This window comes from Euprymna scolopes, chromosome 14 (genome assembly GCF_053919585.1).
Source record: "Euprymna scolopes isolate OS-2025 chromosome 14, ASM5391958v1, whole genome shotgun sequence".
Classification (NCBI taxonomy): Eukaryota; Metazoa; Mollusca; class Cephalopoda; order Sepiida; family Sepiolidae; genus Euprymna; species Euprymna scolopes.
The window spans coordinates 146,341,833-146,355,834 of record NC_136495.1 but is presented as its reverse complement, the minus strand read 5'-3'; the positions used below and the strand labels follow the sequence as shown (position 1 = coordinate 146,355,834).

Genomic DNA, 14,002 nt, shown 5'->3' with positions numbered 1-14,002 from the left:
GAGATACAAAGATAGGTAGATATATTGATAAAATGATACTAAGATAGATACCTAAATCGATAGATAGATTAAAAAAATGACAGGTAATTTCTTTTCATTCCATAACTATATTACATTTTGGCATTGATAAGTGATGATTTTTATCTCTTGCTTAGCTCTTAAAACATATTCTTTGTAATTATTATCCCATGGAAACATTGGGTTTATTTGCATTTTTATAGAATATATGTTAAAAATTTAAATATTCCTAGGCAACTTCCTTAAGGCATAAAAGAATATCATTTTCATGTCTCCTTTTTAATTAGAATATGGATATCATAATGTTATCGTCATTGCTATCGTATTCTTTTACATAGAGAATAATATGAACCCACTATTTCACCGCTGTACTCTGCATTAAACAGTAAGATACACTTGATATAACACGTTGTCTGAATAAGTAAAAGTCCCAAACATCAGCAGAGTTCGTAGTCCAATTCTCCTATTCTCCCTTTAAATTAACATGAAATTCTCGTGAAATTAGTTTTTTTTTCTGTCATGTCTACTAATATTGGCCTGTATCTTTACACCGATAATATTTCTTGCGTTGTGCTAAATTATTTTAAACCAGATGTCTTTAAAACCTGCAAGCATCGCTGTTTAAATGCTATTTCTGTCAGATTTGACACGGAAGCGAAGACAGCTACCCACAAATCAGGCGCTAGTAAGTTATCTCAGTAAGAAATAGCTTGCACACATACAGACGAAAAAAAAAAAAGGCGAACATTTTCTAAGTACATCGAAACCCCATTTTCCTCTCTCTAGCGGCTCTTTACTGGTCAATTGATGGCCGAACGCCATCCGCTGAACCAGAACAGAAAAACGTGCATGGAATTGTGTTATTACACATACAGAGTAAGGGTCGGGATTTTTTTTTTTTTTTGGGCTGCGCAAAGCAAAATGGGCTATAGACGAGTGACAGACAATGGTGTTTGCCGGGCAGAGGTGGCGGTAGGGCAAAAAAGCACGTCAAGATGCAAGGTTAAAAGTTTGGAAAGAGAATAAAAAGTTGTGGAAACATTACGGGTGCTGATCGATAGAAAGACCAGTCTAGACCGTGCAGAAATGGTGAGAATTTACTAGAAGACATTATCTCTAGTAATCGTATATATATATATATATATATATATATATATATATATATATATATATATATACGATTACCAGAGATAATGTCCTCTAGTATATATATATATATATACATATATATATATATATATATATATATATATATATATGTAAGAGCAAATAGTTAATAAAACATGTTAAAAACACTTGGAAACTCTTTTGAAAAAAAAAACATATTTAATCTGAAAAGAAAACACTTAATAAGTGGATAGTTCTTAAAGTAATTGCGGGATCGGATTTTGCATGCAAAAGTATTTGATGAAACTTCAAGTAAGTAAAAGATCTAATCTGATAACAAAAAGTGAGGATGAGGGATAGGGCGAAGAAAAAAGATGATTGCAAGTGAATGAATGATGAAAGGTAAATTATCCAATGACGGTAAAATCCAAAATTAAATTTCAATTCGCACAAGTAAAATCTCTATCTCCTATTAAGTTTTATCGAGTTTTTACATCTAGTTGAGCTTACTTTATAAATATTAATTCTTTAATAATTATAATATACTTTAGTTTTACCATTTTGGATCCATTTGGTAAATTTAATTGTAAGTTATATATATATATATATATATATATATATATATATATATATATATATATATGTATGCAGATTTTCTTAATCGCAAGCATATTTCCTTAAATAACATAAAAGTATTTCCGTCTTCAAAATTAGTCTTCTCTTTTATTTATATGTTTTTTTTAAATTTATTTTAGTGTGTTATTTCAATTTATCAAGCTAAAGTAAAAAATAAAACCCAAACTAAAAAATAATAATAAAATAAAATAATAAATAAATTTAAAAAACAAACAAAATAATTAACCAAAGGGGTAAAAAGGTATATAACATTGTTCAAAACCAGTAAGATTAATTTATCCCTGACTATGAATCTTAAAGGAGTGGAAAGTACTCGGACTTGTGATAAAAGTGGTCCTTACATCATCAAGTTCTTGCCAGAAGTGAAGATTGTTATTCGGAAGTTGAAAAAGATCGGAAATAGAATTGATAGATAAAAATGTTTATTTTATTTAATATGGGTGCATATGTACTCTGTGTTGCCTCTACCACGTTTATTTCTTAAAAGGAAAGCTTTAATAAATGCATTCTTATATATGGATTTTAAATATTCAGTGTAGCTTAATCGCCATATCAGAGAGGCGGTAGCACTCTCGATATAGGGAGGGGCGGTACACGCCTATATACGCCTACAAAAGAAAACTATCCAAATCTCAACTAAAATCAACTTATAAGTTTCAAAAAGCGCATATTCTTACAGAGAAGCGCCTTACGAATCCAGCGAGTGTCAGAACGTCGGTTAAAATATCAAAAGAGAGCAAAAAAAAAGTGTCCAAAAATGGTCAATTGTTTATATTTTATAGCTTACTATATATATATATATATATATATATATATATATATATATATATATACATACTTCATGTACTCACATAAAATTATAATACGGCAGTATAAATTTATACGTAAACTTTTAGTATTTACTTCAAAAGTGCTCAATACGTAAGTAGAGCTAGTTAGTAAGTTATAAAATATATATGGCCATTAAGCTACACTGAATATTCCGCGTTTCATACACTCTAGGACTCTTCAGGCTTGTATAAGCCTGAATATTCCGCGTTTCATCCACTCTAGAACTCTTCAGGCTTATATAAGCCTGAAGAGTCCGAGAGTGGATGAAACGCGGAATATTCAGTGTAGCTTAATCGCCATGTATATTTTAAATTTAATTGTTTTAATTGTAATTTTTATTTTATGTATATATATATATATATATATATATATATATATATATATATATATATATATATATATATATATTGGAGATTAGGTTTGATAGTTTTCTGTTTACTTTTCTCTTGTGCGTGGATTTGAAAGATATAATCCGTCGTTTGATCCGTCGTTGCATTCCTAGAGATAAAGTGGTTCATGTGTAGTATATAATGATTTACCAATAGTTCGTGAGTACATTGCTTTGTTTCTTAGAGTTTGTGCGTATGTAGTTAAATTTAACAGCAAGGATAATTCCTGTTTCTTACTCTTGCGATCATTTTTTTTTTCAATTAGCGGGGCAATGTTCGAACGTTATGACGGAGCGCAAAAAGAAATTTGCCATAATCGCGTACATTTTCTACTCTCATGAGTTATCTTCAGGTGCAAGTGGTGAATATGATATTGCGTTTAGTGAGCTTATTGAAAAAATATATTTTTGGAGTGTCATGTACTACAATGTTGGTAGATGGTACTGTTAGGAGAAAATATCTGACATGTTGGACGGCGAGGTATACTGGTTCTAGTGATGCAAATGTATAATTTTCCAGTTTGGAAAACAACGGGTCTAGAGCCGAACACTTTGAGACTACATCAGCCTGGATACATAAGGTTCCATTTTAACCATAGGAAGCCGTGCCGGATATTAATAATTTTCTTAGTATGTTTGGGTTTATTTTAACTGCTGGGGAAGGTGGAATTATCGTATATATATATATATATATTAGTAATTATTATCTCTATAGTTTGCAGAACAGGGAAGTTTGGTAAAAAGGCTTTCAACCTCGAGTGAAACTAGAAGTTGAGTGATGGGTTCTACTAAATGAAATATGTCTATTAGTTCTTCTGGGGAATCCACTTTATAACTCGATTGTAAATATGGCATGATTTGTTCATGGAGGTGTTGCCAGTTTAATAGGTGTTTGCGATATTATAGGACGAAGGGGATACTTTTCTTTATGTACTTTTACATTTCCGTACATTTTGCCTGGTTTCTATTCGCCGATAATTTTGTGTAATTTAATGGAGTGTTAATACTTATTGTGAGTTATCCGATAGTATATCTTATCTATTAATATATAATTAAGTAGTCATGACGAATATATTATATTTATCAGCACGTTTAATCGTTATGTTTGGGCTATTTTGTTAGTTGAATGACTGCTGTTCTTAGTTTTTTTTTAGTAAGCAATTGTACTTTGGGAGTAATGCTTCGATTTTTTTTTTATAGATTCAGGTTTAGCCAGGTCACAAATATTCGGATGCACTTTGATTTTGTTTCCATCTGATAGTTTTGTTATATTTTTTTATTTCAACTTTTTTTTGGGGGGGGATTGATTTACATTTATTTTTAGAGATGAAAATTAGGGCCAACATTTTTAAGGTTTTTTGATCGGAACTTAAATGCATTTGGGCTAAATTAGTGCACGATTCTAGGAGATTTGGGAGATACACACACAAACATACACACACATATATATATACACACACGTGTGTGTGTATGTAAAGTTGATTATAACAGTGGAATCGATTAAAATTTCCGCTTAAAATCAAGAAGTACCCACGCCGAACATATGGAATTTATATTTATGAAAGTAGTACTCTCGATAGCAAGTATATGGTGGGGTTCATCAATGATTTCCTCTTTCAAATTGCTCGATATAATATCATTACCTGACTTTTGTATGAGCACTTACACATGAGAATTGTACAAATGCCTTGGCAATAAACACTTCTTAATTTCCCCAGAAGTCATGCTGTATATTTACACGATATTTCGAACCATTGTTGTCTAAAAATATGTAACAGAAAACATATAGTTTCAATGCTCTTCCTATTGGATTCGTCCGCATATGTTTAAAAGACGTAAACTTATCCATAATATTATTATTTTCATTACCAATAAAACCGTTCTACATTTCGTATGAGTAAGGTGATTCTGTTGTTAGCTTTGATTTCCCCGATGACATTTCCTTTTTAATTCTTTCAATGAACATATCTTTTCCTTGGAGGATGGTCCACGTGAATATTACACAATTTCCAACGTAAATTGTTTCTGTGGAACGAAGTGGATTCGAGCTGGACACACTTTGATTGTCAGTTCGTATGTTTAACCACTTGGCTACTGTGACCTTCTATGGATTGAATATAGATACCTTTATGTGGATGCATTACAACAGCTCTATATGACACACTGAGTATTAGTTGATATATCAGGTTTGAATGTTAAATGCGAATTGCTTAACTTTCTCAAGTTGGACTTTATATAATAATGCCATCCTAAAACGTGCTAATTGAATGGGTGCATATTAGTACGAGATGCATCCATCCATTCCAATAAGACGTCGCGTTAATCCGTCGGTCTGTGATGCTGAATTTTAATACCATATATTACCGTTAAACGCAGTCTTGGCCTTGATTATCCGTTTTTATTATATTTTCATTTATATTTATTTTTATTATTTCATCAATTTTCGCATTCATTCACTTTAATATTTGATCATCATCATCATCATCATCATCGTCATCGTCATCATCATCATAATGATAATGATACTAGTAATAATAATAATAATAATAATAATAATAATAACAATAATAATAATAATAAAAATAATAATAAAAATAATAATAATAATAAAGTCTTGTCACGGTGTGATAGTTCCAATAAGATGACGCAAATGTTCGCCTAAACGTATGGCTGGGTGCATGTATTAGCTTTTTGTTTGCAACAAGCGACCATGTTTGATTGTCCTTTTTGTATTTTTGTAAATGTTCATTTGTTAGTTTTAAGACCAAAGGATAGATTTTTTTTCTGTAAGATAAGTTCCAGTCGCATCATTTTTATTTTTTTATGATTCGTTGTCAATACTTATTTTGTTTCTTTTGATCACTTGGCACGAAAAAAACATGTGTAAGCTAATTTTATACGGCGTGATAACACAATATCTATAGTATATAAACGCCAAATACGTCCAAGGATGGAATACCTATACATATCTAGGCAGGAGCTGCTAAAAACAGCCTATCCTGCCTTGACAGAGTACAAAATAGACTTCGTGGCTTAGTGGGGGATGCCCTTTTCTCTTCCCTGCAACCTCTCTCCCACAGAAGAGACGTTGCAAGCCTATCTTTGCTTTATCGTTATTTCCATGGCAGGTGCTCGTCTGAACTCCAATCTCTGGTCCCCACTCGCCAATCTTTAAAAAAAAACACCCGTCTAGCTGAATCCACTGTCAAAAACTTTCCCCACTCTTTATCTGTGCCTAAATCAAAACGTAGATTCCATGAACAAAGCTTCTTTCTTAGAACTGCACCCCTGTGAGACTCTGTTCCGTCCGCCTGCTTCCTTCCTGACTACAACTTGGATGTCTTCAAGTCCAACGTAAACAAATTCCTGAGGAACCACCCCCTTAAGTAGACACTTTAGATATCCACACTAACGTATTGCACTTGCAATAATCCTTATCTCTGTGTGGCTTCCGGGCCTTGATAAGTCGTGACCACCTTGTAAAAAACACACACTCACGTAATATCTATCTATCTATCTATTATATAGAAGGAACTTTGTGTGTGTGTGTGCGTGTGCGTGTGTGTGTGTGTGTGTGCGTGCGCGCGCAAGTGAGTTCGTTCATTACGAAATTTTAACCGGCTGCGCCAATTATTAAAAAAATCACACAAATGTACTTCATATGGCTGGGGGTGTTCTTATATAGGTTTTATATGGTAATGTCTTTAGTAAGTATCGATAATCAATATTTGAAATAATCCGATGAAAGAAGGGAAAGTCGTTTTGAGCAACAGTGAGGGGCACGTTAAAAATAAATGTTTCTGTTTAGAGTACAATTTTTTAAATTACATTTTCACCCCAAACAAGGCATAATCCCAATTTTATGTAGCGGCTACTATTAGGGACATAAGTTGCAGGGATAATATGTAGGGAGCTGAGCAGCAATATACATGTCCACATTATACTTGAACTTCTGCCTGTCGGTACAGTTGGGAAAAACATGAACCCGGAAGGGAGTTCCAAAGTCTAGCAGTTCTGAGTAGAATGTTTTTTTACATCTAGGGATCTCTACTGTTTAGGGGTTAGACTTTGCTGCTTTTCGGCTTTGTCGAGGGTATTTACATCGAGGCGGTACAAGGGCATCATCGGAGCATCTACCATTAAACATTGTAAAACAGGAAGAGGTATGCAGCAGTTTGTCGGTGGGACAGAGATTGACCTATGAGGTTGGCGACTCTCTTTTGAGCTCTGTCCAGAAGAGGGAGAGAGAGAGCGAGAGAGAGAGAGCGAGAGAGAGCGAGAGAGAGAGAGAGAGAGAGAGAGAGAGAGAGACTAGTAGCAGATGCTCCAACCCAAATGTGACAACAATACCTCTATAGATGGGCGAATGCTGGAGAGTTTCAGGTGTAAGTTACTTTCTAGAACCGTAGAGAGAGAGAGAGAGAGAGCCCAATTTATTCGCAGCAGCTTTGGCAATGCTCTCGATGTATCTATTCACACTCATGTTCTCTGTGAAGGTTAAGCAGAAATGTTTGAACGAAGTACATTCAGATAATGTATCTTTAGCCATAGCTATTGCTGGTTGAGAAGGTTTCTTGTAATTAGTAAAGGAAACGAGCTTAGTTCTTGGTAGAATTGAACCTTACCATTTATTTCCCCCCCCCCATGAATTGTGTAAATAGTTGATTTATTATTTCAGTAGACGATTAAACTGCACATAATAAACATTACATTGTTGTTTTTTTTACTAGAATATTTCGTTGGGATATATGCCGGAATTTCAGAAGGGATGCCCCATGTCGAATTCCAAAATAAGGGAGCAGAAATGAAACGTCCAAGTTATCTTCCAAAATATTAATAATTTACTTTTAAAATAAAACCCTCTCATGGATATATTTTCGTACTACACACACATTGACATACATACACACGCACACACACATACACACTCACACACATACATATGCATACTGTATTCAGTTATAATTTCTAGTAAAAGTGGTCTTATTGCAGAAAATGCCAGCGTACTTTATAAAGAATATATGATTATTTTATTTAAAAATAACAATGTATGTTCGTTAAATCAATATCTTTCGATTATTATTAGAAAAAAACTGTAGATTTTTACAACATTTTGTGATGAACTAAGCATATGTATCTTTATTTTAGCAGGACCAGTTTCTGGTGTCTATGAAACAGAAAGTATCGATAAACAATCGAACTAATATTTGTCAATTTTGAAATCGGTAAAGACAAGGCATTAATCCACTTAATATAATCAGCTAACATAATATGAAAGAAAAAAAACGATAAATGAGAGAAGGATAGATTTCAGTTCAGAACACCCGATATCATCATCCTTCTACCACTCCAGAAGATATCTTACTACTGATGCAATGATCTATCTATATAAAAGCCAAGTACGTCCAATGATGGAATACTGTTGCCATATCTGGGAAGCAGCTGCTAAAAACAGCCTATCCTGCCTTGACAGAATACAAAATAGACTTCGTGGCTTAGTGGGGATGCCCTTTTCTCTACCCTGCAACTTCTCTCCCACAGAAGAGACGTTGCGAGTCTATCCTTGTTTTATCGTTATTTTCATGGCAGATGCTCGTCTGAACATCAATCTCTGGTCCCCCCTCGCCAATCTTTCACGAAAACCACCCGTCTAGCTGAATCCACTGTGAAAAATTTCCCCCACTCTTTATCTGTGCCTATATCAAAACGTGGATTCCATGAACAAAGCTTCTTTCTTAGAGCTGCAGGCCTGTGGCACTCTGTTCCGTCTGCCTTCTTCTCACAGGACTACAACTTGGATGTCTTCAATTCCAACGTAAACAAATTCCTAATGAACCGCCCCCTTAAGTAAACACCTCATCAAATCTCCACACTAACGTAATGTACTTGCAATAACCCTTATCCCTGAGTGGCTTCCGGGCCTTGATAAGTGGTAATCACTGTGTAAAAAAAACGCTCATTGATTGTGAGGACTGGAGGACAAAATAAGGGAAGCAAAACTTAATGTAAACCGAAAGTCCTACGTACTACTCTCCTCGATAGAGTGTTCTTTGTAATATGTATAAATGAGATGAATCTGACAGCTGATTTCCGATTGTGAATCTAGACATCCATTTCGGATAAGCCTCCATGTTGATTTATTAATAAGGTTTGCCTGAATTAATATTTTTCCCCATTTCTTTTTAGTTTCGCAATTTCCTCTGAAGATTTTCTCGGTTTCGAGAAGCAATGCTAACTGAAAAGCTAGCAATATTTGAACGACAAATAGAAAGGGGATACACAACGCCGAATAAAAGACATCCGTTTCATTTTTTCTTTTGGTTGTTGGCACGTTCAGCGGATACATTTTATTGGGGTATTACGGAGAATCGAGGGAAAACAAGAAATTTAAACTGCACAAGAGATGAAAAGGGACGCTTTTCGAATCATCTTGCTTTTCAGACTATGATCTGAGAATCCTTTGCGATAGGTTTTGAATAATAATTAATAAAATCCATTCAAAGTGTATATATATATATATATATATATATATATATATATATATATATATATATGTAAACAGATTGATAGATATGCACACACGTGTGTATGTATATACATGCATATAAATATTTACATATATATGTGTGTATATATATGCATTATATATATGCATTTATATATGCATATATACATAACTAGTTTTTTTATGGATGCATACAAGTATATGTATACATACATATATTTGTATATAAATAAGTAAATATGTATATGAACAAACTAAAAAAATATTCAGAAACAAAGTAAGAAAAGTACAAAATAATAAATCACAAAAATGCTTTGGCTTTGCATGCTTTGTAATCGTAACGGATTGAATCAAGTTAGCGTGTAAATCACATGCAATAATAATAATGATAATAATAATAATAATAATAATAATAATAATAATAATAACAACAACAACAATTGAAAACCAAAAGGGGAAGAAAATACAGAAAAAAGTAAAAACAAAAATCATGTATCAATTTGTCACTGGATTGAATCCAACAAATGTCTTTTGTTTGCTTGTATCAATCAAAAACGATAAAAAAGACTAATAAAACCAGATATAGCGTGCACATATAAACTCATACATGACGACGCATACACAAACAATATCATAACCATACACAAATAGTACCTATATTTACTCAGTTTAATACCCTTACCAGGATATGTAAAATTAATTTACTCTTCGCCTAGTCAATTATTAACCACATTTCATTTTATTAGCAGTAGAATACGCCAATGATAGCAGTAACTACTATAACTACCACACTCAGGACGGCGACGACTATTAATACTAATATTATTCTTATTCATGATATTATTTCCATCTTCTTTACATTAATTCTTTTTTCTTTTCTTGTGTTTTTCAGAAATTTGATGCCGAAGTCTGAACCAGGGCAGATGACAATCGAGAAAACCCCAAGTTACTTCATAACCAAGGAAGTTCCTAAGCGAGTTCACAAATTTTCGCCGGATCTAAAGTTAATCGTGGTCGTCCGAGATCCTGTGACGAGAGTCATTTCTGACTACACGCAGATCGCGAGCAAAAAGCTTGATGCCCGGACCTTCGAGCAGATGGTATTTCTGGACAACAACACGCGGATAGTCGATACACTGTGGAGCCCCGTGCGGATCGGCGTCTATGCAAAACACCTCGAACGTTGGCTGGAATATTTCCCATTGGAGCAGATGCACTTCGTCAGCGGTGAGCGGCTCATTGACGACCCGGCCTCCGAGATGGCTAAAGTACAAGAGTTCTTAGGACTGAGGCCATACATTGACCAGAGGCATTTCTATCTCAAATACCGGAAGGGTTTCCCTTGTATCATAAAATCAAATCGTAATGGTAACCACCCACATTGTTTGGGGGAAACCAAGGGACGCATACACCCGAAAATCGACCCGTCAGTTATACGACGCCTAAGAGACTTTTACAAGCCTTTTAACATAAAATTTTATCGAATGGTCAACCAAGACTTTGGGTGGTTATGATGTCAATGTTTTTGTTTTGTCATGTGATTTTCATACGTAAAACTATTGCAGTTTAAAAAATATGTAAATGAAATGAATGTCTTTAATAGAATGAAAAAGAAGGCATTATGATTAGGATTATGATTATGATTACGATTATTTCTTAAATCATAATTCTATGACTAATATCGTGATTATTAATTTTATTTTACACCCATCTGCGATAAAAAAAAAAAGAAATATGATAAATTAGGGAGTGCTCTCAATTGCGGGTCGCATCCTTTCTCCCTTATGCTAAACCCACTGCTGTTGATATGGTTATGGACTTGTAAAATGCGCCTCCGAAACAATCAATCTAAATTTAAAACATAACAAGAAACATTTTAAAAAAAATATGTGTAATCTAGCTTTTAAAATATGGACTGCAAATTTCAAAGCAAACAAGAGAACAAAAAAATATATTTTATTTTTTGTTTGTAAAAAATGAATTAAAATATGACTAAAAAAAGCTGATGAATGATGCAAACAACGTATTGACGTATTATAAACAAGTATTATGCAACAAAAAATGTAGCAGATATCCTGTAGAAAAAGATTGAAGAGAAATTATGAAACGAAAATGAATTCATGAAGGCAAAATAAAGATAATGAATTTGAATTGAAAGAGAGGATAATGGAAGCGAGAATAACAGTAGCGACAAATTGAAAAAAAGAAAGAAAGGGTGTGAGTGTTAGACTGTACGAAATTGAAAAAAAAAAACAAAGAAAAATAGGAAAAGAAGAAAGGAAGTGAGAGAAAATAGTAAAGAAAGACAAGAACTGATAACACTTAAGTTTGAAAATAAAAATGATTGATGAGGTGATGAAAAAAGGAAGAATCTACAAGGTGCTCCAAGACTTTTTTAAAAAAAATTGAAATAAGTTTTCAAAGGAAAAGAGTAATACAAACGTAAAAAATGACAATATTATTTTTTTTTAAACTGCCAACAATTGATGTTTAAATTAAGGTTGGATATTTTGTTTAAAGATTTTTTTCCTTTTCGGAAAGCAGAACGAACGATGTACACATAGATGTACAATGAGAAAAAATAAGGAAACAAAAAATAATCTAAAAATATGCAAAACTTCATGATGAAATTCATTAGTATAAAATAAAATTTTACACAGTAATATAAATATAAATGTCAATGCTAAAATTCCTATATAAAAAGATGATCTTGCAAGCGTGATCAAATTTACAAAAAATAATTCACTTTCCTGATTAGTTTAAGTTAAAAGAAGGAAAATATAAAACGAATCAAAATAGTGGAAAGAAGAAAAAAAAGTTTAAGCTTGATGAGTAATATCTTTCAAAATTTACAAAAATAATAAAAAATTATTGCAAAATTTTTGTGTTGATTTTTGTTTACTTTTAAGTATATATGTCTATTAATATGTATTTGTATATTACAATAGAAAAATGCGAGCATGAAAATAATATTGTTTAGCTTAAACATGGAAAAGTAAAGGACTAGTTGTAAAAACTGGAAAAGAAAAGAACAAGATGTTCTAGTAAAAATATAATACATTTATAACTTATTTTAAAATTATTGCAATGTGAAAAAGTGGTTATATAATGTTATATACTAAATTAAAAAAACGTTACACTGCAATACTTGAAGTTATAAATTTATTATATTTTTTACTCGAATATCCTGTCCTTTTCTTTTCCAGTTTTAACAAGTAGTACTTTATTTTCCATGGTAAAGCTTGATCAAATTACTTTTGTACGCTTGCATTTTTCTATTATTATCACTAATTTTTCCGGGCTTTCAGTAAATTCACTTGTTCTTTCTTTAATTGCAGTTTTATTTTTTGCCCCATAAACATAACATACATATATGTAATAATGAAAATGTACGGCATTTGTCTGCATTCAAAAAATCCCCCCAATTTTATCGCTTGCATTCCTTCATTTTCTCTATTTCACTTGTTATTTCTCTTTTCGCGGGAGCGGTGAATTGATAGCAACAGTAGTCACTGAACCGACGTAATTGCTATGGAAATCAGTCATAACAAAACGTCGCTCACTTTCTTACTGTTTTTAAGATTTTGAACACCAGTAAATTCATTATAACTTTTGTTTTACTGAATGAAAATTGAATTTTCTTTTCACACTAAAGCCAAGAAGGTGATCTATGTACTATGATAATTGTTTGAAATTTGGTCGAAAAATGAGTGAGAACTGAAGCTTTTAAGCAGTTCTAAATAACGAAAACTGCCATTTAATCATACATTTAATGCTTGAATCTATTTTTATGCCTTAACGATTTTTATGTTTATTCCTCTTTCATATCTTTCTCTCTTTCTCTCTTTCTTTCTTTCTCTCTCTCTCTCTCTCTCTCTATATATATATATATATATATATATATATATATATATGCGCGTTTGTGTGTACGTGTGTGTATGTATGCATGCTATTAAAATACTCGTGTTGGCATTTACCTTGATAAGCTTGCAAGGCATCATGTCTGCCTTCCCACACATCCCAGCTTTGCCATGCTATGCACGTCGAAATTGGGTAATGCTAAATGAAATGGCTATCCACTAAAGTTTCCATCCCTGAATTTCAAGTACCTATGACCTAGAGAAAATTCTATCTCATATTGAGCTAGCTAAACCAATCTGTTTGCGTGTTGTATATTTTTCATTCATTTTACCTGTTAGAACCTGTGAATTTGCAAGAACCGAACGCAATTAATGATAACAATCCGTCTTAAGCACTAAATATCTATTTGCACAAACTAAACAGATTACAATCTATGGTTAAAATATACTTATACTTTAGAGTGCATATATATATATATATATATATATATATATATATATATATATATATATATATATATATATATATATATATATATAAAATGGGTAAATAAATTCCAACGAAAGAAAGATGTATATTTAAATAAGGGAGTAAAAAAAAATTGAAAATAATTTCTGACGAGGACGCATCACAGACCGTCTGAAACGCGCGTAAAC

At 32.5% G+C, this 14,002-nt stretch overlaps 1 protein-coding gene across 1 annotated transcript in view; it reads left to right on the top strand.

Annotated features, from left to right (window-relative positions):
• Positions 1 to 11,698, top strand: part of LOC145293278 (uncharacterized) — a 365,509-nt gene extending 353,811 nt beyond the window's left edge. The window contains exon 2 of the mRNA XM_080139878.1: positions 10,378 to 11,698. Coding sequence (XP_079996004.1) covers positions 10,378 to 10,999 — 622 coding nt within the window. The 3' untranslated portion in view covers positions 11,000 to 11,698. The remainder of the gene's footprint in view (positions 1 to 10,377) is intronic.
• The last annotated feature ends 2,304 nt before the right edge of the window (positions 11,699 to 14,002 follow it).